Raw genomic sequence first — 27,826 nt, 5'->3', positions numbered from 1 at the left:
AGGAGGTAAAAAGCGTGTTGTTTTACATAACCATTGAGGAATTTTAACCAAAGTGTGTTACAAACTTACATGAAGACCCTAAAGAATCATAAATTGTGGAAATTGGGCATCCGATGACCCCTTTAAAGCACTATTACACAAATATTTTAAGGTTAATTTAAAAACTGAGGGCTGAGGGTAGACTAGTTTACTGTCACAGTTAGAGTTGCTGGTTTTCATATTCACCACATCCTGTAACAAAGTCAGCATATGGTTGTCTCAGATGTACATGTCCTCTTGCAAAACTAGTGAATACCTATAGTATGCCAGTGATAATTAATGGGCATCTCACTCACTTTAAAAAGATTTCTAAAATAAAAGCACCATTTTTCTTCCGGTGGCCCATTTTCTTAATAGAAAATACAATTTCAAATGGATTTGTGGTTGAGACTACCAGTCAGAACATTGAACCAACAGCTTTGTTAACTAGCCTAGTTTATTTTCAGATCTGTATGAGAGTCACACAAAGCTCTATAACACACATATATATATACAAAGCTATATATATATATATATATATATATATATATATATAACTACACATATACACACATCACAATTTAAATATAAATATAGACACCAGCACAATATAAATTTATATCAATCATAAATAATTACAAAAAAAGGTAACTCTTAAAGGGAACTCTCACTAACATGACCCACCCCATAATTCCTCGCCATATAGGATACAACATGTTTTTTGTCCGAATAGCATATTTGTGTTCAGCCGCTCTTAATTGCAATTTCCTTTTCCTTTGACCTGTATAGAAATATCTGCACTCACATTCTAACCTATAAACTACATACAAGGAATTGCAATTAATAAAGGACTCAATGGATACACTTCCCAAGAAGACATAAAAGTAATTGTTCTGACCAAGTTATCACAATGTCTACACCCTCCACATCTAAAATTACCTACTAAAGAACCAAGCCATGTTTTCTTTTCAGGAGCAGGAAGATATCTATACCACCTTGTTTCGTATAGTTGGTGGATGCCTATAACTAACCATTGATTTTTCTGAAAAAAATTGCCCGAAGAGTGCTATCACTTTGATGATGTTCCAATTAGTGTTTATAATATGTCTAATTTGTGTTTTTATTTTAGAGTTTATACAGTCTTTACTATAAAAAATAAAAACAGTTAATAATTTTCAATTTCCTTCACTAGAGTAAATGTGCTGTGTCTGAAGTATGTCAAGAGGGAGGGTTTAACAGTCAGCAGAGGCATGTGTGCTGTTCTACTTTCAACACCTCAACGAGCTGCTTTCTGTCTCAGTGTGCCGATATGTTTTTTTTGAAGCGTGGAATTGATGGAATTCACAAAATGTACAAAGGACTGCTATTTTTGATTGGTATGTATTTATGTACAGTGTTGATAATCAGTGTTTACAATTCATTATCTTAAAACATAACTTATTTATTTGAATCTGAAAATGTCTGGGCTAAAGTAGAAACTATATTATAAAAACATAATCTTACTACTGTGTAAAATTCTGCTGTCTGAAACATTTTGTTTTTTACTCATTATTTTATATGTTACAGTCATATGCAGTGTGACCGGGTTCAATATTCAATATACATCTCCAGTGAAGCATTTCATAAAAGATGATCCACTCTTTGGACAAACTGTTATCCAATCAAAAGATGGGTTAGTTATTTATGACATTTTTTTAAATAATTATGTCGTTTTACTGAAATAGATAAATTAATGTTCTTTATAATGACCTTATAGGTCATCTATTTTAGTAAAAGTGTCCTAATTTGTCGTGTTCTAGAATTTTTGTTCCTTCCCCATCAAATGGAAAACTTTTCAGATGCGCTCTAAAAGATGAATGCGTCGATTTAAATTTGATCGGTAAGTTTGTCTTTTTCTTTTGTATCTTTTTATAGAGAAGCTCAAAATGTAAACTTAACTTTGTTAATTTCATAATAATGTCCTCACTGATTTACAGAATTACTTTCATAGGAAAAATCTTATTATATCAATGTATCTTTTAAAGATGAAAAACCAAAAGGCCTGAGATCAGTTGCATCTGTAGCTTCTAGGCTGATATCAGAAGAAGAGGAGCACCTCATGGTATGTATAAAAACGTAAAAAAAGACAGTTGTTTTATTCTAAACATGATTGAGCTATTGAAAGCTATACCAAACGAGAAGTAAACTGCGTAATCAGACAGTTCGTGTCTGGCGCACAACATTTTTACATTAACCGCAGAGATTGTGGCTTCCCCTTCACATACGTGACAGACAGAAATGTGTCGGTTCTCTTCTAAAGAGGAAATAGTCTTTTAGAGAGTAGGAAAATGGTGAAAAAATTGTTTGTGAAAAGATAAACAGGACTAGAAATATTGGGATACCAAAGTTATTTCTGGGGAATTGTATTTGTTTATTTGTATTGGGACATTAGGGGAAATTGTTCAGGATGATGCTTGTATTGTGACTATCAGGAGGAAGTCATAAGCATTTTGAGTCCAAACTGTTACTTCACCCAAAACCATATATAGTGACGGCACTTCCCTAGTGAAAACATCTCTACAATAAAACAATGTATTCTTTGTCAAGTTTCAATCAGAGCGATTCTGTCACTGTGAGTAGCCTAGTTAAACATTTACCACTAATTCTTATTAGCATAGGACATTAACATCCGTTTATTCAGTTAGAATGAAATGATAGCCGAACACGAAGAGGAATGACTTCGGTGAAAGATACAATTGAGATAATTAGAGTTGTGTATTTTTTTTCTCCCAAGATGTGTAACCAAGTTCGCATACTAAAGTCATCAACTGAGGATTTGAATGGAAATTGCAGACTGATGAATCCCGATAAAGTCAAACTGAATCCTGTTAAATTTGGTATGGATGATTTGATAATGGTATTTCAGATTCGAACAGATAAAATCCTACCTCTGATTTTTCTATCTCTCTTTTATCGCAGTCAACAACAACAACAACAACAACAACAATCGAGGTAGAAGTATCGATCAAGGTGAGCCCACCTGAGATAAAACAAAATAATTTGTAGCTCATTTAAAGAATCGGATTGCTAATTTACATTTCTGTCAATATCCACAAGTTAAACAGAGGATGAGAAGACAAGCCGAGCCGGACAGTGACACGAAAACAGATGAAGAAGAGGAAGAGGACGGTACTGGTCTATGTTTGGCCTTTGAAATAAATGAGTATTATTATTTATTAATTATGTCATGCTGATTGTGTCATACTACAGATGCAAAGAATAATGTTTTAAAAGAAACCAGTATTTTTATACTGATATTTCAGAACATCTTTTTTAGATGCTGGGACAGAGATTTCTTTTGTGCTGGACGGCTCTGGCAGCATTAGTGAAGAAGACTTTGAGAGAGCCAAAGACTTCATCTACAATGTCATGTTAAAAGTTTGGAACACATGTTTCAATGCAAGTATTAACTAAAGGATTTTGCGACAAACATTTATAGCTATTTTTTTAAGTGCAATTTAAAAGGTATTATACTTTAACAAAACAATTCTCTCCTCAGTGTGACTTTGCGATAGTGCAATATGGCAATATAACCAAGACAGAGCTCTCACTTAAAGAAAATGAGAACGGTAACCGTACCTTGCAAAAGGTCAAGGAAATAAAGCAAATTGGCGCTATCACAAAGACTGCCTCGGCCATCTATCATGTTCTGTGAGTTTACAATTTATGATGTGAAATACTAGACATTTTATACTGTATCTTAAGTGTTTGATTAGCATGTAGCACTTTTGTTGGTTATACGTTAATGTCATGGTCTGACTGGTTTCATTGGTTGTTTACAGTACAAATGTTTCAATCCCTGAGAATGGATCAAAAAATAACTCCAAAAAAATAATGATTGTTTTGTCTGACGGCGAAATTTTGGGAGATCCGATGAATCTTACTACTGTTTTGAACATGAAACAAATGAAAGATTTCAATCGCTATTCCATAGGAGTAAGTGTCCTGTTTACTGCTTATTTCTCTAGCATTTTAGATGTTTAAAATGCAATTAGAATTACAATTACAGATTGAATCTGTCCCTGTAGATACTTCTAGGTTCACAGCCTGAGCCCTATACTAAAACACTCATATCCAGCTATATTACACAAAGTTTGTTATTATATAGTTAATGATTTGTATGTTTTATTTAAAAAATAAATCTTAAAACCCATACACTTAATAACATCTTATCTTTAGGTTGGTGACGGCATTCTGACTAAACCTAAAGCAATAAAAGAGATGATGGAAATAGCAGATCCTGGTCAATTTTTCAATGTTTCCAATTATGCTGCATTAGATGACATTCTGTCCAAACTGGAGAACAGTATAGTTGGGGTTGAAGGTAAGAAAGTTTCAAACGTTTTGTAATATAATAGAGAAAGGCAGTTTGGTGAATAGTTCCAATGCTAAAATCTAATTGGATGAGCAGCTGTAGCCTAAATAAAAAGCTGTTGTAAAATTGAACCATGCAGATATTCAGTGCAACAGCACAAAATTGTGAGTGCTACTTTTAGATAACATTTCCGTAAACAAGCAGTAAATTGAGTAAAACATTTCAAACAAAACATTTCCAGTTACTTTATCTATTTTTTGCACCACCAACTAAAATTGTTCCAAACTAAGCCAAGCGTTGTGCCTCCAATCAACACATGTATGACATTGTTTTGTGAATCAGTGTGGTTGAATGAATCTGTTGAGTGAATGATTAAAAACAGATCAAATATTCTAAAACTGACTTTGACAGTTTTGTAACTGAATATGCAATATAACATTAATGTGAGTTTTACCAAGTAAAATGAGTTTCATGCAATATCTGACCACTTTGTGTCTCAGGCACTCAGCAAGGTGCAGGATTTCATTTGCAGCTCGCAGAGGCTGGATTCAGTTCCCATATCGGGCAGGACGTAAGTAGGATTTTTGGCTTCGGATATTTTTTATCTTAATCTACAAAGAACTTTGTGTGGATGTTTGATATACTATTAACATTCATTTGTTTTGCTTTTTGAATAGAATTCTATTCTTTTTGGAGCAGTTGGTGCCTATGACTGGAGTGGTGGGGTCATTTTGAAATCCAAAGGCACTGAGAAATTTATGAATGACACTAATAATGGACCCAAATTTTCATATTTAGGTGAGTGAGTTGATTAAAAATATATATATATATATATATATATATATTTCCAGTGAAAAACTGCAGTTCAGCAGTAATTTTCTCATGAAAAATATATTTATATATCATGGACATGCAGACTGAAACAAATATATATATGTATGTTTCTGCATGTCCATTCTGGTAATTTAGGTTAATGCAGTGTCATCCAGTTCACAGTAATCATCTTCCTAGCAGCCTTTAATGATATATGTATTAGTAGAATAATAATTTTCTATACTGTCCGGTGGGGGAATCCATCGATCCATATTCAGTTGATTTTTTTATATATTTTTTTATATTGGACACCTGGATAAATGAAAGTCATCTCTGTTTCATGTTTGTTCAATCTCCTTCCTGATCACAGGTTATAGCGTCACTTCTGCTCATTTACGCGATAAAACTCTCTACATATCTGGTGCACCACGGTATAATCTGACTGGTGGGGTATTTATTTTTACCGGCTCCGAAAACTATGTGCTCCCGGGAGATCAGGTATTTGTAGTTATTACTATTGATATAAACACACCAGACTGTTTGTTTTAAGTTTTGAAAGTTTAAAAGTCTAAAATAATTATAGGCGCATATATATATATATATACTGTATATATATATATATATATATATATATATATATATAGCAACATAATAAATGTCTGTACTGTCACTTTTGATCAATGTAATGCATCCTTGCTGAATAAAATGATTAATTTCTTTCCAAAAAAAACTTCTATATATAAAAAAACTATATATATATATATATATATATATATATATATCAGTCCGTTTTTTTAAGATTTACACATTTCAATTGTTGAATTGAGTCCATATTAGGAATTCATACATTTAATACATGCTTCATACATTTAATACATACATAAGTATTTTGTTTTTCTTCTGATTACACTTACAAGCCCAAATGTATGCATTTGCTAATATGATAATAATGAAGTGAAGTATAATTGCCATAGGTTGGATCTTACTTTGGATCAGTTCTTTGTGCCTTGGACATTGATGGGAATGAATTCACAGATCATCTATTAGTTGGAGCACCACATTTCCATCAAAATGGGGAAGAAGGCAAAGTGCTAGTGTACAGATTGAATGAGGTAAGATCATACTCTCCTTTCAGCTCATGAACACGTGTGGGCCAAAGCATAACATGATTTGTATCTAATTTGATTATTTTGAAATCATCCTAAAGCAGGACAGGTTTGAGAGCGTGACAATGAAGCTGCAGGGTGATGCGGGACAGACCTTTGCAAGGTTTGGTGCAGCCATCGCCTCTATAGGAGATATTGATGGGAACAAATTCAATGATGTAGCAGTGGGCGCTCCTCTGGAAACAGATTCCTCCGGAAGCATTTACATTTACAGTGGATTCCAAGATGGCCTTCAGTTTTCACAAGTGGGTACCACTTGGGTGCATTTTCTTTACACTTTAGCTTTTTAAGAAATCTTGGACAATATCCAGACAATTTTGTTCCAGATATTGTTGCGTTTTTCCCCCTAATGATCATATAGACATGGTGCAGATAATTATTAGAACAATATTTTATATTAATTATTTAAAGACATTTTATTCATGTCAAATTTATAAAATGAAATAATAAATAATACAAATAATAAAACGATTAATATCCCATGATAATATCCAGAAATTTCAGTTGGACTCTCCTCATATAGACACTTCATGACCTCACATAATAATCCAGTGATTCAGTGATTGAATATGTAATACAACTGCATGATTTTGCATCTTTTGCTTGATTATCATTTACCCTAAAATTATGAAATGTTATGAACAATTATGAGCCTGCTTCTTCACAAAATATAGCTCCTTGTTATATTCTATTTTATTCTAAAAATGAATTTGCAATTTTTTTAATAATAGACCTAAGATGGTTGCTTTAAAGTTTGACTTTCCATCTCAGTGTGACTTGAAAAGTTTTCAAATATAATTTGCTGTTTCCTCTCTAGAAAATCTCACCCTCAGATTTTAAAATGAAACTTGTGCACTTTGGTCAGTCAATAAGTGGCGTTTCTGCTTCAAATAAGCCCTGCATCGCTGTTGGAAGTCAAGGGAGAGTGACTGTTTTTGAGTGAGTAAAAGAAACATTTTGTTCGATTTTGTTACATTTTTTAAAATTATATCAATTTCAGTATACATTCTGTTTTATTGTAGGATAGGGGAACCTTCTCTTTGGATGTTGTTTCATGTTTATACTAATTTTTTTGCAGGAGTATCCCTGTTATGGTTATCAAACCAGCTATAACGATTTCTGAAAAAGAAATTCCTCTGACTCTACAAACGAATGAATTATCCAGCAAGTTTAGCATACGTTTAGGAGTATGTTTTAATGTGATAAAAGGAAAACTTAACAAATGTAAGTGTTCTGTTTCATTTCAGTGAGTATTCTTGATCCAAAACAATCCTCATGGTTATTTTAACCACAATTTACTTCCTGTCATTTTAGCTGAAAAACTCCCTCTTCAGTACCAAATTGACTTGGATTCTGATGTAAACAAAAAGCGTATCACTGTTGACAACAGCGATCAAATAGGAAACATTTTTGTTTTGGAGGCAGAAAAAGAGTGCACCCATATAAACCTACAATATTTGGTACGTTGCTTCTTTGTTTGGTTACTTTTTTTTTCCTACCCAACTTGTCAGAGAAGTTGTCAGTATTCATTGAACAGCAAATTATTTATTGCAAAAATAATTTGAGAGCTATGATCCTTTCTTTGTGATATTGACTGATTGTCTTCTTTTCAGGGATGTTTTGATTGTTTTTCAGCTATTAAAATCAAGCTGAAGTTTTCATTGGATACCAACCAAACTATGAGAATTCTTGACATATTTACTCCAACTGAGGTTGTAGATGAGGTAAATATTTTTCAGGATATTCATAATATTCAAATTTCACAAGCACTTGTGAACAGTCATCTTTCACCATTTGTTACACTACCGTTCAAAAGTTTTTGTATTTTTGAAAGAAGTTTCTTGCATTTATTTAATCATACATACAGTAAAAAGTAATATTGTGAAATATTGTAACAATTTACAATAGCTGTTTTTTAAAATGTAATTTCTTCCTGACGGCAAAGCTGGATTTTCAGCATCATTACTCCAGTCTTCAGTGTCACATGATCCTTCAGAAATCATTCTAATATGCTGATTTGCTGCTCAGGAAATTATTATTATGAGCAATGTTGAAAATAGTTGCTGCTTAATATTTTTGTGGAAACTGTGATCCATTTTTTAAGGATTCTTTGATAAATAGAAAGTTTGAAAGAACAGCGTGTATTTGAAATAGAAATCTTTTGTACAATATAAAAGTCATTTTCACTGTCATTCCATCATCCATATTAGGCAATTTTTCATTTAAAGACTTTTAATTTCTGTAATAACATTTAAAATGATCATAGCATACTTTTTTTTTTTGTTATTTTTAGATTTCCTTTAAAAATGACTGCAATGCTTCAGATTGTAAACCAAGTATTACATTATCTGATTCACAAATTAGGTATGTACTGATTACATGAATTAAATTAACTTTTAAAAGTGGCAGCTCACTGCCAGCCACAGCTATTTACAAATGTAAAAATATAGTTTATGTTTTTTATTTTTTTTAAACTAAAATAATTTACATTGCAGTGTAACTAAGATCATAATTGGAGACACTCAAAGCTTGAATATCAACTTCAATCTTAAGAATACTGAAGACCCTTCCTATTTGACCACCTTGACATTGACCTACCCCAGTATACTCAGTCAGAAGGTAAAAAAACAAGACCTTATCTTGCAAAAGCCAATTATCTCTGCTGTTGATGCATTTAGTAGATACAGGATATCCTGTTTTGGTGTCTCACTTACAGAAAATAGAAGGTGCCACCTGCCCCGTGAAGAATGACAATCAGATACAGTGTAATATTCAACACCCTGTTTTCAAAAGAGACACACAGGTATGACTTTATCTTTGAAATATAAGAATTCTGATGTCATTTGCACTTGATTTTTTTTCCAGTAATGAAAAGTTGTTGCTGTTGTTTTATTTTTATTTCCCAGACCAACCTCTTTGTATCCTGGCAGCTCAATGACATCAAATCTGAGTTGAGGGATTATGAGATTATCGCTAATCTAACCAGGTTTGAGATCTGGTTCTCTTGCTCTTTATATACAAATCAGTAACTAATTTTTAAATGTGCATTAAAAAAAAAAAAAATTCTCTGGTTTTAGTCAGAATGGAGGCTCTCAGCTTCTGGACTCAAAAAAATATGCATTTAATGTGATGTATTCCCTACCAATCCAGTTGACTGGGTGAGTGAACAAACAACCTGATAAATATTTTGAATTAAAGGGGTCATGAATTGAGAAATATATTTTCTTGATCTTTTGACATGTAAAGGTCATTTTACTATAAAAACATCCTGTAAATTTCAGAAATCAAAACTTCCTAGATAGTCCAAAAACAGCTTTTATTAAAACCAAGCTCTAAAAACAACTTTGTCACATTATGACGTAATGACGTAAAGAGAAGAGATGTATTTATTATAGATACAGGATCACTGGACTAAAAATAACATTACCTTCCAAAGGATCCTAATGCTAGAAAAGTGGTTATTTATTTTCAGATAAATGTGAATGTCTCAGTAGAGAATTATTTGTTTGTTCGGTACATTTCACTGTGGATTATGTGGTAAATCAGTCACAATTTCGGCACAGGCTTTACAAACAGACTTTTACTGTAAGATATGGACCCGACAGTAATGCTACAACATGTAAGTAACTGTGTTAAATCTAATGCCTAATCTGTGACCAGTGATTTCGGATATGATTCATGTACAGTCAGATGTTCTTTATCTCAAAATCGTTTTTTTGCTGTTAATGTGTCAGAATCAAGCCAGTGACTAAACGGTCAACTTTACATAATTTTTCTTAGTAGCATGAAAATGCTACTGTTATTAAAAATCTGTTATTGTAATTGTGATCAAATTATATAGAGAAAGCGGTTTAAAGAACCCTCCCTTTATAATCGCTGGAGCTGTCAAGAGTTTATCAGTGACTGAGTTTTGGACTCTCGCCAAAACTCCCATTATTATCAATGACGCTGTCTACACTGCACAGTGAATCTTATTTACATTGTGTTTGTACTATTAGTTATGATGAAAACATGTGTGAGAGTGCAGAAATCGAGTTGCAGTGATGAGATCACTGCATTCATGCTCTCAACAGACACATCTGTCGGCTACAATGCTCATTGCTGCAACCTTTAATGCGATCTGAGTAGATCTAAATATAATGCTATAATCAACACTTTTCATGATTAATCTCAACAGCTGTAATAGTAAAAACATAGTAAAGTTTTCCAGATAGTTCCACATATAATACTTATTTCATATGAGAAGATGTAAGCCAATCACAGCAGTGGGCGTTTACTTAACAGCAGACATGCCCCTTGAACATTCAAATCAGAGGGCTAAAATCAGGGTAGAAATTGCCTTTTATTTCTAAATGATGACCATTTTTGATGTAAAAATAAGTACACTTAGGGAAATATAAAAAAAATTCAGTTCATGACCCATTTAAACCTCTTGATTTTGTAATATTGAAGCATATGTATTATCATTTATTTATTTATTCCACAACAACAGCACAGCCTCCCCAAATAGATTCCGTATTGAAGAGGGTGCAAATAAAGAAACTCGACAGATGCAGTTTGAATTTCAGGTACAGTATATAAATCACATAAGAACCGGCTAATTTTTACGTTCATATATTTATATTATACATTTAATATATTCTATTGTATTCTGATTCAGTTTGCAGGTGAAAATAAGTATGGCGCTAAAATCGATGTAGTTGTAAGCATAACAAAGGACACCTACAATACCGATCTGCACATCAAAAGTGTCAAACCAAAGGTACCACATGAAATATTTAGTGCATAGAGTGACCATAAACAGCATGAAGGCTTTCAAATTAACATTTATTGCTCCTTTTGCATTAGGAGTGTTTTTGGCAAGGAAATAAAGTAAAGGTAAGATATTACCTTGATACATTGATCATGCTTTCAAAAAAACTGTTTCAACTGTTCAACTGTTATTATTAAATCATTTAAATATTTTCAATTTAAAATACATTTTATATTTATATTTTTTGTGTCTGTAGGAACAGGAACCCTATGTCATCAGATGTACCATGAAAGAGCTGCAGAAAATCATCATTGATGCCGATGTTTTGATACGTGATGTTCAGGTATAGTTGCATAGGTGCGTTCACGTCATGTCGTAATTACTGTAATTAGGAGATTTAAACATGTAAAAAGTGTTCACGTCCTCATAGAGCTTGTAATTACAACTTGAAAGCTGGGAATTTTTGTAATCTTGTACCACGTGACCGGTGTACCACCTGACCACTGCAGATTCATTTCGGTGTTGATAGTGTTGTCATAAAAATGCATAATTTCAGGTGCGAGGACGTGAACAGCTGCGAATGTCACGTGTTTTCATCTCGAAATTACGGTAATTACGACATGGCGTGAAAGCAGCAATTAGTCCTGGTATAGTGATAATCACGTGCATGAACAACCTGTTTATCCAATATAACTTTTCAAACCTATAGGAAAAATCAGACAAGATCACTGTCGTAGGAACATACAGCTTTAATGAGACCATCTATGCTGCGAAGGATACTTCAAGGACCGCTACGGTGAATGGCAGACCCTTCTCAAGCATGCAAACATGTTATCAAGCATTTGGTGGCTGAGAGATTTTTCTTGCAATGCAGGTTGAGGTGATGATCACGAAGCTGATCGTGACGTCATCTAAAGGTGCCATCATTGGAGGATCCATAGGAGGATTTCTGCTCCTTATCATCATTATTATCATTCTCATAAAGGTAAAAATTAACCCTTCCTTTCTGTCCCCACACTTGATAATGATATCACACGGTTCTTTCTTTAGGAAGATCAAGTCGAGCGCAATGCAATGTGGGATATTATTTCTTGCAATAAGCTGTAATGGTATTAGTGCATATTTTGGTGAATGTATTTGGTCATCTGTATTTTATGTATAAAATTTGCATCCTGTGCACAGTCTGCATACAATACTACAGAAATAGTAAGAGTTGTAAGATGCTATTCCGAACAGAACCATTATCTCAGCATGCACTGACTCTTTATGTGATTTTATTTTCAGTGTGGCTTTTTCCGTCGCCGCCATAAAGTGGACCAAGCACAGAGTCCAAACTGAAGACTGCCAAAGCTCAGGAGGGAATATATATTCCCATATATCTTGCTTAAGTTTGTGTCAAGAAATGGTTGTTTTTGGGATAAAAGTTATAACCTTGTTTATTTTATTGTCAATGTAGTATTAAGAAGCTTTTAATGACTGATTGTATTTAATATATTGTGTACAGAAAGAATGTTAGACAAAATCTCTCTATCTAAATAAATGTAAATCCTAAATACCCCATAACCAGGCACTAATTAATAGCCTGGATGTAGTGTGCAGAAACTGAGCTCAGGATTTGATGAGACACGCAGAAAACTCGAGGATAATTTTAAAAGGAATTTTAGGAGAATCATATAAAGTTGTAAGAATAAAAAAAATGATGGTTCATCGTTTAAAATATGAAATCTATGGTAAGACACATTTTGTTTACATGAATACATGAAAAAAACAAAAGCTGTTTTTGGCGGTTTGTTTGTCCCTGGTTTAAGATGATTTCCCAGTGCAGTCAAGGTTGACTGACAATTCTGACCAGTTTAAAAGTGCTTAAACCTCTTCTAAAACAAGCCTAACCATCTTGACCAGGCTGGAAGACCAGCAGAGACAAGCTATTAATTTGAAAATGGAAATAACTAGTGGTGGTCAACCCGCTCAACATGGTGTAGGCCTACACACAAACAGTCACACATAGGCCTACAGTACACGTGGTCATGTGATATGGCCTTTTATGGAGTTCTCACGTCTAGCTATGTTTAGGCTTTAATACATCTGATTATTGAATGTCACTGTCACAGTCTGTGCGAAAATAGTAGACAACACACGAAGATTTTATATTGTCACTGTTTCATATTATCACTGTAAAGTCGCTTTGGAACAATCTGTTAAAAGCGCTATATAAATAAAGATGACTATTGTATCTCAAAGTTGAGAACACTATTGTTCTTTTATATCAGTTGAACAAGTTCACAAAACCGGTCTGAACGATTTGTTCAGGAATGAGCCGAGAGCCGATGGGTGAGCTGCTATTTGGGAGCCGAATAGATTAAATGCTACAAATACGGTCATGAAAATATGTTTGTGCATTTTTGACATATACGAAACAAAAGTTTTACTAAAAATGTTTTAATAAATGGCATTTATTAATGCAAAATGGTTAAATATTTGATATATTCAGTTTTTTCATATTTTAATTATTTATAGGTTCTAAAAAACGATGTTATTATGAGCTATCATGAGATGAATTATATCTGCATTACATAAAAGAAGCACTGAATGGATTTTTGAACATGTTCTTTAAAACGGACGGTTCGAAAGAATCCATTTGCAGAAATGAACCGAAGATCCCATCGCTAGTTCTAATACCGAACCAATTCTCGCGAGATCGGACGAGGGGATAAGTTAAGGGAACATGGCGACGATGTCTCATTTGTTAAAGGTAAGAGACACTTTAGCTCTTTGCCTCTAAATTCTCCAGAAACAGTCAAAAAACCTGTGTATTCGCCTATAACCTTCAAATGACTATGTTGTACCACTGACGTTTAGTGGCTTGCTCGGACTCTTACGTGTATGTCCAGTGAGTTTATAAGACTGTCTTGCAGCCTGTGTTTAGCTAGCAGGCTGTGAGCTAGCTGAGATTAATGAAGCCAATAATCACAATAATGCTGGACTGCATGCAGACTACTTAAAGTCAGTTTTCACGCCACTTGGTGTTGACCCTCATTATTATTTTGTTTATAAATGTATATCATAAAGGGACATGTACCTGATGACAGTTAGCACGCATGTTGCTAGCTTGGCAAATGATTAAATGACACAGTGTTGTGACTGAGCTAATGAAATTCCTATATGGCTATATGTGTTGATCATATCGAGTTTCATGTGCTAATCTTTTCTTGCCTTACATGTCATGTCACTAGGGTCAGATAGTTAAAATATGTGAGGAAATCATTGGAGTATTAATTAGAGAGAGTAGAGACTTAAATTTGTTTTAATGCAGTTAAGTACAGTGGTTGTGTGTCAGAACCTAGTGATCTGCTTACCTAGACAATATTTTGAGTGTCATATATGTGTTCAAACGCACTAGTGTGATATCCAAAATGCGGTCAAGAGACATGAACTATCAGATAGATTTTAAAAACCGTTCAGCCTGTTGCTTGCTATCTGTATTTGGTGGAAATTACATTTTAAGCATTTTTGAAATAAAATGACAGACTTCTTTTCTGGTTAACTAATTTCATAGCTAGCATTTTTTTTAATCCAAAATATGTACAATTAAATAATATTTTTACACTTATTAGAATTGGAAATTATGCATAATAGCATTTTGTGTTCACAAGTGATATTTACCTTGATTTGTACTTTTTTTGTTTTCATCATGTCTCTTAATTTCAAGCTCTTCACTGTCTCTTTGGTAAACAAGTACAATAATGTTTTAGAAACTTTAGTAGTTGCAGTATTGTTCATTGTGCTGGAAATTACACCATCATTTCTGCACACTGACACATTTGAAATTGTATATTTATTTTAAAATGGTCATGGTTTATTTAAAATATATATTTAATGCACTTTCATAATTTAAGATTGAAAGTCTAAGTCTTGGTGCAATGGTAACACAAAAGGATAGTTCACCAAAAAATGAAAATTCTGACATTGATTACTCCCATTAGACTTTCGTTCGTCTTCGGAACACAAATGAAGATATTTTTAAGCAAATCTGAGCCAGTTCTGTCTTGACAGCTACGCAACTACCACTTTGACGCTTAAAAAGATCATAAATAGATCGTAAAACTAATTAATTTTAATCAAGTAGATATACAATGATCAGCAAACATAAAAGCTCAACCGAACCTGCTTGACAGGCAGAAACAAGGGAGCCTAAATTAAATCTGTCAATCATAAGAAGTGATTGAGTCTCTTCATAAAATTTGGACTAAACTGCTCAATTCATATGGATTAGTTTTACAATCTCTTTATGAACTTTTTGAAGCAACCAAGTGGTAGTCAATGGTGGGACAGAACTCTATCAGATTTCATTCAAATATCTTAATTTGTCTTCTGAAGATGAACGAAAGTCTTAAGGGTTTGGAATGACATGAGGGTGAGTAAATAATGACAGAATTGTCATTTTTGGGTGAACTATCCCTTTAAATCTATACATAAATGTATTTGAAAAGTAGCAAATGGCATGTTGAAAGATTAGTAAAGAATCTTTCTTTGTGACCTTAATATTACAAAAAAGTAATAAAAACAAAGAAATACTGCAAAATACTACTAAAAGAGTTCAAATAATTCAAAGAAATTGTCTATTTTAATGTGTTTTTTAACAGCAGCAACAACAACAACAAAAATCAACCCAAGACATAAGAAATAAAAGAAACAAACTACTTGCCTTATTGTAAATGCTTTGAGAAGCACAGATTTTCTGGAAAAATGTAAACACAATAGTCTCCCATAATGTCTGGTTCATTGTGTCACATATTAATGCAGGCATGCTCTTGTTCATCTGTTTCCTCTTCCATGTCTTTTTGCTTAGAACAAGGGTTCCCTCCAGTTTGAGGACAAGTGGGATCTTATGCGCCCCATTGTCCTTAAGTTGCTTCGCCAAGAGTCTGTAACTAAGCAGCAGTGGTTCGATCTTTTCTCGTAAGACCTTATATTATGAATTCAGATCTTTTTATATCCTACACATTAACTAAAGTCTGAGTGTTCAGTCTGTCTTTCTATACTTCTTCATTCTCATAGAGATGTTCATGCAGTTTGTCTATGGGATGACAAAGGACCTGCAAAGATCCACCAGGCCCTCAAGGAAGACATCTTAGATTTTATTAAGCAAGCTCAAGCGGTAAGAGAGATCCAGGATTAAGTGACCTGTTAATGTTCTTCAGCAGAGTCATCTCTCATTCTTGAACATTGGTGTTTAGAGAGTGCTCAGTCACCAAGATGACACGGCGCTCCTCAAGGCTTACATTGTGGAGTGGAGGAAGTTCTTCACGCAGTGTGACATTCTTCCCAAACCGTTCTGCCAGCTGGAGATCACCCTGATGGGCAAACAGGGCAGCAACAAAAAGTCCAATATGGAAGACAGCATTGTTAGGAAGGTCAGTGGGATAAAACATTTTTTAGGGCTGGGTTGAAAATACCACTTAAATCCTAAGAATCCGTCTTTTAGTCTATGCTGTTTCCAGATAACGTGTGAACAAATCTTCACTATACATTATTTTGTAGCGTGACTGTACCGTTTTTGTGCTCTTTAATGTGGCTTGACAGATCGCTGTAGCGCCTCAGTTCAAGCGGCTCATGAACTAATCATCTCATTCTCATTACTACTAGTTACAGTAATAAATAAACATGAATGAACGTCAGAAAGTATGTTGAAAGAAACAGTACAATTTACCAAAATATATCATCCCCCAGTTTCACAGACAAGGATAAGCCTAGTCCCAGACTGAAATGCATGTTTGAGCTGTTTTAACTGAAAGCAACTTGCACTAAAATATCTTAAAATATGTCAGTGCCATTGTTTAGTCGTGAGATGTACACCAGTAATGTTTTTTTCTAAGGAAAATTGTAAAAAATCTACTTAAATGTCCTAATTGAACTAAGGCCTAATCCTGGCTTAATCTAAACCCTGTCTGTGAAACCAGGCCCATTTCTCATGTAATTGCACAATCAATGTTTCAACCATGGAAAGACGTTCAAAGTTTTTTAAGGTGTACTTGTTACATTTAATATCAATTAACTACATGCAGTTAATATACGGTTAGGATAGGATTAAGTTTGATTCAGGGTTAGTTGCTCGCAGTTATGCATAATGTATAATAATTACATGTAACAAGGACACAGTAAAACAAAGTGTTACCATATTGGCTCTATATTACATATTCATTATATTTTACTTAACCTGTTCATCAATATTTAATGTATGTTTGAATAAATCCATCATGAAAACAAGTTTTTATGACAGCAACAGTGGAAACATAATTGTCATAAACAAGTTATAAAAAAAAACTGCCTTATGTGCAAATTCAAATGTCGGTGTACAAATCAGTTATTAAAGGTATAGCGGAGGATTTTCCCGAATTTTAGAAAAGAACCGCCCTCTCCACTTTTTGAAAAAATGCACATGCGCAACACTCTACCTGCTCCCGAGAGGGAACGCCTATTAAACGTATGCACGAGCTAATCATAGCTTACATTAACTTTTACTAGCAGTGATTTTAAATGGATTTCTCCAAATAGCATGCCAAACTTTACCTGTCAAGTAGAAACTTCGCGACTGAGGCATCAGTGGGAAGCCCAACCTGTGTTTTGAGCGCACGCCATCGTGTGAATCATGTGCACGAGCACGTACAACGGCCTTACGTAAACATATCACCAGAATGATTGACACTAAGGAGGACCAATAGTCTTGATGATCCACCCGGAAAAAGAAAATCCTCTGCTATACCTTTCATTTTAGTCTTTAATATTATAGTAATGTTCCAACTGACAGGGATCCCTAAATAATTGACAGCATTAGTTGATGTACTGTACCTGATATTTATCCAAATGATTCAATATCGAATTGAATTGAGATCGGAACTGTATTGAATCACAAGCCTGTGAATTGAAATTTAATCGAATTGTGAAATTTGTGTCAATGCCCAGCACTATTGTTTACTTAGAATGGGATTTATTCTTTAGTTCTGCTTATGTTCTTGCAGTTGATGCTGGACACTTGGAACGAATCTATATTCTCCAACATCAAGAATAGATTGCAGGATAGTGCAATGAAGTTGGTCCATGCCGAGCGGCTGGGAGAGGCGTTTGACTCGCAGTTGGTCATCGGGGTCAGAGAGTCGTATGGTGAGATGTGCTGCAGTTCGTTTATTGGATTGAGTGACTTTTTTGTTGAAAATTCAAAGAATTGTAAGGCGTTATTAGTTAGAAGTCTCTTATAATCTCTCTTCCAGTGAACCTGTGCTCCAATCCTGATGATAAACTGCAGATCTACAGGGATAACTTTGAGAAAGCCTACCTAGACTCCACTGAGAGGTTCTACAGGACCCAGGCACCGTCCTACCTGCAGCAGAATGGAGTACAAAACTACATGAAATATGTACGGCCTGCCAGTGATCAGATTTTAGACTTCGTATTCCATACTAATCATGTTAGATAAAAACTACACAGCCAAGAGTAGAGTTATGACTCCTGCTAACACTCTACATTTCTTCCATACTTGTGTCTGCAGTCATGTGTTCTCATATCTCTGTTTACAGGCTGACGCTAAGTTAAGGGAAGAGGAGAAACGTGCACTACGATATTTAGAGACACGACGTGAATGTAACTCTGTACAAGCAGTGAGTATATGATTGTCTTTTAAATAATGCATTAATAATTCATTCATTCACAATATAGGGCATCAATTGTTAAAATATTTGTGTATTTTTAAATGTAAATATATATGTAAAAAAAATATTATTTTTAAATGATTCAGTATTTGATATTTAATTTAATGTAAAGTCATAGCCAGGTATGTCAGTCTGAAATTGTGGGATTGTTTTTTTCCCCAGCTTATGGAATGTTGTGTGAATGCGCTTGTAACGTCATTTAAAGAAACTATCTTGGCTGAATGTCCAGGCATGATCAAACGGAATGAGACTGACAGTGAGTATGAGACTTGGAAATCTATATTTAAAATGATCCCTTTAGTGTTTTTTTTATATAAACTACCATTGAAAATGTTGGGGTGGGTAAGAATTTTTAATGTGTATGAAAGAAGATTCTTATGCTCATCAAGGCTGCATTTATTTGATTAAAAGACAGTAAAAAACAGTAATATTGTGAAATATTATTACAATTTAAAATAACTGTTTTCTATTTGAATATGTTTTAAAATGTGATTTATTCCTGTGATGCAAAGCTGAATATTCAGTATCATTACTCCGGTATTTAGTGTCACATGAATCATGATTTTTTTATCACATTTTAATAATCTGATTTGTTGCTCAAGAAACATTTCTTCTTGTTATCAATGAGAAAACAGTTGTGCCGCTTAACATTTTTGTGGAAATGTGATTTTTTCAGGATTCTTTTAAGAATAGAAAATTCTAAAAAAATCTTTTGTAACATTATAAATGTCTTTACTAACGCTTTTGATCAATTTAATGCATCCTTGCTGAATAAAAATATGGATTCTTTTTAAAATAAAAATCTTACTGACCCTATGCTATTGAACAGTAGTGTATTTTCCATAAAGTTGCATTTTTTCTAAATAGCTATCTAATATCTTTAAATATAATCTTTTAAACCTCAGTGAACTCTTCATCCACAGAGCTGCACCTCATGTTCTCTCTCATGGATAAAGTTCCCAATGGGATTGAACCAATGCTGAAAGACCTAGAGGATCACATCATCAGTGCTGGACTGGCAGATATGGTGGCCGCTGCCGAGACCATCACAACAGTGAGAACTATATTCAAAGCTTTGAAATTCTGACCTTTGTGTTATGGCAGATTCTCAACCATTAGGTGTTAACGTTCTTGTTTATGTTTTTCCTCAGGACTCTGAGAAATATGTGGAGCAGCTCCTGACTCTGTTCAATCGCTTTAGTAAATTAGTAAAGGAAGCTTTCCAGGATGATCCTCGGTTCCTGACAGCCAGAGACAAAGTGAGCACGCCGCCCCATCCGTATTCCTTCTCACTGTCTTACAGTTGGTCTCAGTAAGTAGCCTGCATGACTAGATCACACCGCAGATGGTTACCAGAGATCTGTGATGACACAGGAGAACATCGGAAGGTTATACAACAATAATCCATTAGAAACACTGTTGATGTTACTGGAAAATGAATTGACTAAAGTGTTTGTCATTTTTAATGACTTGTAACATATAGTTTTTAATTTCCCCCAGGCATACAAAGCAGTTGTAAATGATGCCACAATATTTAAGTTGGAGCTGCCATTAAAACAGAAGGGGTGAGTAACAGTTTATAGTGAGAAGCACAAAATATCCTCCTTTTAACTTCATAGCGGAGTGCTACTAATGGACCCTTTTCACATTTACGAGGTTCTCCGAAAAGGAAGTCGTCATCGTTGGCTAAACTTCTGTAGCAGTGAACAGAAACTACAACATATATATTTTTTGCACTCCCATTTTCTACAATAGCAAAAGAAAAAAAATCCATGATAATGTTTCCATGACTTTCCAAAAGAGGTGAATTTTTTTTATTTAACTCAAATTTTAGTGCTATAAATGTACATCAATTTTTAAAAATGAAAAAATAAACTTCTAGATTCACAGTCTGTGAAAAGTGTCCGTATGCATGTGAGCATTCTTGTTCCATGTTTCAGAGTTGTATCAGCTTATATCAATCATGTTTGATGACACTTTAAAGGGTTAGTTCACCTAAAAATGAAAGACCCGTAAGACTTTCGTATATCTTCGAAACACAAATTAAGATATTTTTATGAAATCTGAGAAATTTCTGTCCCTCTATTGACAGCTATGCAACTACCACTTGGACGCTTCAAAAAGTTCATAAAGAGATCATAAAACTAATCCATATGAATTGAGCGGTTTAGTCCAAGTTTTCTGAAAAGACTCGATCACTCTATATGATGAATAGATTGAATTTAGGCTTTTATTCACACATACATTTATCAGCGGACATAAACAGAAACCCTTGACGCGCAAGAACTAACCTCATTGGTTCTTTGCTGAAGCTCAAACGTGCCGCGTAACACGAGAGTGAACCTCATTGGTTCTTGATCGTGTCTCTTCAGAAAATTTGGACTAAACCGCTCAATTCATATGGATTAGTTTTACGATCTCTTTATTAATGTTTTGAAGCATCAAAGTGGTACTTGCGGTCAGTGGAAGGACAGAAATCTCTCAGAATTCATTCAAATATCTTCATCTGTCTTTTGAAGATGAATGAAAGTCTTAGGGGTTTGGAACGACATGAGGGTGAGTAAATGATAACAGAATTTTCATTTTTTGGTGAACTAACCCTTTAATGTTTCTAAATGCAGAGTGGGCCTCAAAACACAACCAGAGTCAAAGTGTCCGGAGCTGCTTGCCAACTATTGTGACATGCTGCTAAGAAAGACGCCCCTCAGCAAAAAGCTGACCTCAGAGGAGATTGAGCTCAAACTGAAGGAAGTGGTGAGGCGTTTATGACATGTCACATGTTGTTGTTGTCCTCAAGTGTTTCGAAATGTAATACTACTAATTCCTTCCTGTAGCTGCTTGTGCTAAAATACGTCCAGAATAAGGATGTGTTCATGAGATACCACAAAGCCCACCTGACCAGGCGTCTGATCCTGGACATCTCAGCGGACAGTGAGATCGAGGAGAACATGGTCGAGTGGCTCAGGGTGAGAATAAAAGAGAGATGAGTGACTGAAACTCAATTTGAGTGTTTTGTATTTTAATGGCTCACTGTTTGCTTCGGTCTGGCATGCTTCAGGAAGTTGGGATGCCCGCTGACTATGTGAACAAGCTAGCTAGAATGTTCCAAGACATCAAAGTGTCCGAAGATCTTAACCAGGTTTTCAAGGAGGTGCACAAACATAACAAGCTGGCTTTACCAGGTGACTTACAAGCCCAGTTTTTCTCTATACATATATGCATTTACACTACCTTTGAAAAGTGTGGGGTCAGTGAGATTTTTCATCAATCAATCCTGAAAAAAAGTATCATGGTTTCCAAAAAATATTAAGCAGCATTAACCATTTGAAAAAATGTTTCTTGAGCAGCAAATCAGCATATTAGAATGATTTCTGAAGGATCATGTGACACTGAAGACTGGAGTAATGATGCTGAAAATTCGAGAGGTTGCTCGCTGCAGAGCCAATGGGTGGAGCTTGACATCCAGCTCCTCCTCTCTGGATGTTAGGGGCGGAGCTTTCACATCTAGCTACACCCTAACTCTACTCATAAACCTATCCCTAAACCAAATTTGGTCAAGCTCCACCATAGTGAACATTTATGATAAATATTAGGGATGATGTGATGTGGCTTGTTTTTCATTTGGACAGCAGTTCCTAAGGTCTCTTTCTCTCCCCTTCTGTTACTCAGCGGACTCTGTGAACATAAAGATCTTGAATGCTGGAGCTTGGTCACGCAGTTCAGAGAAAGTGTTTGTGTCTCTGCCCACCGAGCTGGAAGATCTCATCCCTGAGGTGGAGGACTTCTACAAGAAGAACCACAGCGGCCGCAAACTCCACTGGCACCACCTCATGTCTAATGGCATTGTGGGTGTATTTTATACACTTTGGGTGTTTAATGCTTAGTAGTGATTTGCAACTGTAAATGCTTGCAACTTCTAGCTAATCAGTCTGTGTGCTCTCCGGTAGATCACTTTCAAGAATGAAGTAGGGCAATACGACCTGGAGGTCACGACCTTCCAACTGGCTGTACTTTTTGCCTGGAACCAAAGACCACGCGAGAAGATCAGCTTTGAGAATCTGAAACTTGCCACTGAGCTGCCTGACGCCGAACTGAGACGAACTCTCTGGGTATTCTGTTTATCAACACCAAATTAATTGAAGAAAAATTGAAAAGCACTCTGGAAGCTTTTGCACAAGAATTGCACTTTTTGTGTTAAGATGTTTACTTGAAACAGAACATTGTCTGCATTAAATATTTTAAAAAAGAACATGCACTGAAAAGTTGCAAAAAATATCAGTTTTTGTTCATAGAGTGGAAAACACTTTGAAATTACACAAACTGGCAATAGAAAAGCTGAAAATGTCTTATCCACTTAAAATGCTATTGGCTTCTAGTATTTAAATAAAGTGATGGTTAAAGGAATATTCTGTAGCCTGAAAAAAAAGTTTGCTTCATTCTCTGAATTTAGATTAGTGTTAATTATTGGAATATATTGACATTAATTTATTCATTTAAATACTTTCTATACTTCCCCGGCCCCCTGGTTGAGAACCACTGCTTTAACATGGGTGCACTGATATTCAAATTCTGACCGATATGGTTAAGCCGATAATTATCTTTCTGGTCGATAACTGATAAATAACCAATATTAAAATGTTATACTATTTTGTGTAAACAAATAAAAAATAAAACACTTAGAACTAAAATCAATCATAATGTTACAAGTGAAAGTGAATTTCGATATCACAACATTATAATGTACAATGTACAAAAATGGATATTCATTTTGAAATTTGATTACTTTTATCAGTTTTTCAATTACTAGTGTTTTTAAAAATGAATTAGAAATATCGATTGATTTTGAGAAGTTAAAATATCTTTGTTTATAGATGTGGTAACATCATCATTTACTTTTTTCCCCTCTCTTTTTGTTCAGTCTCTTGTTGCCTTCCCAAAGCTCAAACGTCAAGTGCTGTCATATGAACCGCCAGTGAGCTCTCCCAAAGACTTCACGGACAGCACATTGTTTTTCGTTAACCAGGAATTCTCCTTGATGTAAGGACAATCTCATCTCCTGCTTTGACTTTTACTCGCTCTTTCATTTGCTTAGAAATTGCCCTTTTTTTCCGTTTTTCCTCAGAAAAAATTCCAAGGTTCAAAAGAGGGGGAAGATAAACCTAATCGGCCGATTGCAGCTGACGACGGAGCGAATGAGAGAAGAGGAGAACGAAGGCATCGTCCAGCTTAGAATATTAAGAACACAGGTACAAAATTTAAAAAATCATTAATAGTTCTCTCTGTTCACTAACTAGTCACTATGCTCCAAGTGTACTTTGGGCTTAATTATTATTTTTTTTTTCCACCGCAACATTTCAGGAGGCCATCATTCAGATCATGAAGATGCGTAAGAAGATCACAAACGCTCAGCTGCAGACCGAGCTGGTGGAGATCCTCAAGAACATGTTCCTCCCTCAGAAGAAAATGATCAAGGAACAGATCGAGTGGCTCATTGAGCACAAGTACATCAAGAGAGACGAGACAGACATTAACACCTTCATCTACATGGCGTAGCGCGGAAACGACTCCGAAAATGATCTGTAACCGTTCCCAAGGAGGACGTACCTGTCGAGGATCGGCAGCGGGGGGAGGGATGGTGATGTCTCAAAGATACTGCTTAGGCTGCTGGTCTGGTGGCGTAGTCAAGAGCTTGTTTTAACGACAGACAGTCACACATCAGATAAAAAATGTATTTAAAAAAAAAAAATCCCTGCCTTACCTTACAGTGAAGACACATGGGGATCAGAATAGGAGATTAAAAAAATAGGAAAAAAGACAAAGGATTCTATTTTTGCCATTGGTAGTCAGTATGCATGGTGGGCGTTTGGCCTCTTGTGTGTGTACATCTCCAGCAGCATGCGGTCAGTGGGAATGTCACATTCATCCGAAGACTTGCTTGTGTGTGCCGTGTTACGAGTGTTTTTTTGTTTTTTTTCTTCCCACATCCTCCGTCTGGACCCTGCCACGTCCCATCCTCACCGCACAGCCCGGGCCGAGAGCCGTCCCATCGTCGCCACTGCAAACACCTGGCCGTGAACGCTGAGGAGCGCGGGCTGGGATGGAGGACTAGCATTAGCACTTTTCACACTCTCTGCCACAATGTCAGCATGGATTTATTTGGATTGATTTTCACATCTTTGGGTTTCGTTTCCACTTTTTTTTTTTCTTCGTCAGAAGTTTGCAAACGTTGAACCATCTTTAAGCCACGAAAGATTTGATTGGCTCATTGCAGTTTAGACAAGTTACTCTTCAAAATGCCAGGAAATGCTGGCGTTCAGATGTCACAAAGGGTCAAGGTCTGCAGAGAAAATCTTTCGTATCGGTTTGATATGTTTTTGTTTGTTTTGCTGTAAATGCATTATCAGTGAGCGCCAAGTGAGACGGTCAGTGTAACGTAGTTTCAGTCCTTTTTTTTTTTTCGTTTACGACTCAGAATTTTCCGTTATCTGTCTCGAATAGTGACCGAGATGCTGACTGAATTGTTCCAGGAGCCTGTGATGAGGTGGCTCCACTAAGGTCCAATAACAGCCAATCTGTTGAATTTGAGTCACAACTACAATTTATTCTCATTGCCCCATCACAGCTGAGCACACACAAGCGGTAAAGCAGTTACATGAGCCCGAGTAAAGCAAGCACCGCTCCAACCTCAGGTAAAGTAGGGCAGAGTTATTTTAGTAGGTTGTGCTAACCCTAACTTTAATTAGCGCATCGCGGTTCTTGCTAAACACACATTGCCAAAGCAAAGCACAGGAGTGCTGATCTTAAAATCATTATAGTGATTGTTTTCCCTCTATTTTTGAGGTTCCCTGAGAAAGCCTCGTCATTCGTCGCCACATTTAGTGGGAAACGTGATTCGTTAGTATACTATTATGTGTCTCTGAACAAACGCTTGTGCAATTACTGATCAGCTGTTTATTATAATCAAATGAACTGTCTCATGATTATTAGCGTTTAAGTTGCATACAAGTATTAATATGGATAATGTTATTATCCAGGCAGATTTCGTATATAGGCAGTCTCTGGTCAGTCTAGGATGTAGTTTCTTCAGTGGGTTTCACAAATGACGGTTGAATCAAACCATATATCAGCCATTCAGTGTGTTGTCTGGAAAAAAATGTCTAAACTACCATTTTCACTGGCTGATGCTATCAAGTTTTGATTTTAAATTCATCTACACTCAAACTAAAGGGGCGAATAATGAGTTTCTGAGGAGGTCCCAAATGAAATCACAGTGATATTTCTATTAAATTGCTGCGGAACAGCTTTCCATCTCCACTATAACATTTCCCGTCAGTTATGTTAGTTTTTTTTCAGTTTTTAATACAGATCAGTCACTCATTTGTTTCCCTGGTGTTTGATTTCACATGGTAACTAAAAATAGTGAAAAGGTTCCATTTGATTCACAAAAGCGTTGTTTATAAGATCCAGATGTACAATGGTGTTTGAGAACTTTGAGTTCGATTGTCCTCTTTATTTATTGATAACTTAAGCATGTTTGAGAGGACGAGAGAGAGAGTGTGTGTGTGTGTGTGTGTGTGTGTGTGTGTGTGCGTGCACGCTTAGGAGCCTTTTGCAACAGGGTTATGTCATATCCTGTTGCATTTTCATTTTTGGAGTTTAAAATTGATGTTTCTGCCAACTGTATGTTTTCCTCTATCAATTACTATTGGAAGATACTTATAATTTTAGTAGGACAAGCACTATGGTTTTCATATTTATCAATCACAGGTTGGCGTTTGTTGTGTGCTTGTGTTATTCATGAGCCCATTTTTTTTTTTTTTTTTTTTTAATGACATCAAATGAAATGCAGTCCCAAAAGCTGAAATGTCAGTTCATTGTAGTAGAAGATGATGAAACTGAATAAAAATGTTGTGAATGACCTTACAGGGGAATGCTATATGAAATTATGAATTATACTTTATTGTTTGCAAATTGTTTTCTCTGATGCACATGAAATGTTCCAGTAACAAGAGTGCACATCATTCAGTGATATAATGCAATAAGTGAGCGTGAAACAAAACATTTTGGAATCTGTCGATGGGATATTCTGTAATAAAGTTGTGTCCACATATAAACACTCACTATTAAGTTGATTATATTGGACTGCAATGGTGAGATGGGGTGATAAATATATATTTTTCAACTTCATGGCCGGCACATCAGTATTTTCGTCATTTTAATATGATAATGTGTACTTATTGTCCTTTTTGTCTCTCCACTATATCACATACCAGGAGGAGTGGTGTTTGTGTCTTATCACTCTCCTGTTTTGTTGAGTGTCTTCCATTATTGTCACAGCATAAAAGTTTTGTTCATTACAAACAACGAATGATCTTTATCCAAACACTGACCAAAGTGTAAAGGTTTGTGTTTATTCTTAAATCATTATCTCAGTCAGATCACTTTACTTTAGTCAGATGTGTGCTTGTGATGGTTTCCAATCACTATTCTCTGCATAGTTGTCACTATTCATTGTTTGTGTGACACATTAGGACAGTTCTGCAATTATTCCCGCAAACACTTTCTGGTAAACAGTTTGGTAGAAAACTGAACACATAAGTTCCCTGTAGTGTGAGAGACTGCTGTTGCAACAAGCAAAATGTAAGTGTGGTTCCGAGAAGGTGCATATGCACTGCCTATGACTGTCTGTTTTCAAGATTTCTTGCCTGAAGCCTTTAAAGCTTCAAGAATATTTGAAAATTATGAAGTGAATGTGTGCCATTGTACAGTGAAGATCTGGAACGGATGCTATTCTTTAAGTGCGAGTGAACCATTTTCATGTACTGGATTTTTTTTTTTATGTTGCATAATTTATTTACTGGCGAAATAAAAAATATTATTTGATTGAGGCTGATGTGAGTTGATTTGATTTTTATTTTTTATTTTTTTGGGATCTCGTTTCCACCACACAGAGCAAATAAAGGTCAATGCCATAAACCCTGTGCAATAAAATGAAGGGTTGCTTTACCAATGAGAG

The 27,826-nt window shown here is 35.2% G+C and overlaps 2 protein-coding genes across 2 annotated transcripts; both read left to right on the top strand.

Annotated features, from left to right (window-relative positions):
• The first annotated feature begins 865 nt into the window (after positions 1 to 865).
• On the top strand, positions 866 to 13,341 carry itgae.2 (integrin, alpha E, tandem duplicate 2). The gene is made up of 32 exons (XM_079886288.1): positions 866 to 1,394; positions 1,585 to 1,690; positions 1,818 to 1,897; positions 2,043 to 2,119; positions 2,792 to 2,894; positions 2,977 to 3,027; positions 3,115 to 3,186; positions 3,335 to 3,456; positions 3,557 to 3,708; positions 3,840 to 3,993; positions 4,237 to 4,381; positions 4,873 to 4,943; positions 5,050 to 5,170; positions 5,556 to 5,683; positions 6,160 to 6,297; positions 6,393 to 6,596; positions 7,169 to 7,290; positions 7,430 to 7,575; positions 7,666 to 7,811; positions 7,965 to 8,075; positions 8,645 to 8,715; positions 8,847 to 8,970; positions 9,068 to 9,154; positions 9,258 to 9,337; positions 9,429 to 9,509; positions 10,844 to 10,919; positions 11,012 to 11,113; positions 11,200 to 11,229; positions 11,361 to 11,447; positions 11,814 to 11,900; positions 11,979 to 12,089; positions 12,389 to 13,341. Exons 1-32 carry the CDS (start codon positions 1,328 to 1,330, stop codon positions 12,440 to 12,442), a joined length of 3,306 nt encoding a protein of 1,101 aa, XP_079742414.1. The 5' UTR covers positions 866 to 1,327; the 3' UTR covers positions 12,443 to 13,341.
• Positions 13,306 to 27,703, top strand: cul5a (cullin 5a). The gene is made up of 19 exons (XM_079886291.1): positions 13,306 to 13,856; positions 15,954 to 16,063; positions 16,163 to 16,262; positions 16,342 to 16,518; positions 18,124 to 18,265; positions 18,373 to 18,518; positions 18,679 to 18,759; positions 18,973 to 19,066; positions 19,734 to 19,864; positions 19,962 to 20,069; positions 20,311 to 20,375; positions 21,432 to 21,564; positions 21,645 to 21,776; positions 21,869 to 21,992; positions 22,480 to 22,655; positions 22,758 to 22,919; positions 23,729 to 23,847; positions 23,933 to 24,056; positions 24,169 to 27,703. Exons 1-19 carry the CDS (start codon positions 13,830 to 13,832, stop codon positions 24,361 to 24,363), a joined length of 2,346 nt encoding a protein of 781 aa, XP_079742417.1. The 5' UTR covers positions 13,306 to 13,829; the 3' UTR covers positions 24,364 to 27,703.
• Positions 27,704 to 27,826: the final 123 nt, after the last annotated feature.

The sequence above is a fragment of the Squalius cephalus genome (assembly GCF_949319135.1).
Source record: "Squalius cephalus genome assembly, chromosome: 11".
NCBI lineage: Eukaryota > Metazoa > Chordata > Actinopteri > Cypriniformes > Leuciscidae > Squalius > Squalius cephalus.
The sequence above is the reverse complement of the archived record's forward strand: the minus strand, read 5'-3'. Positions and strand labels throughout refer to the sequence as shown.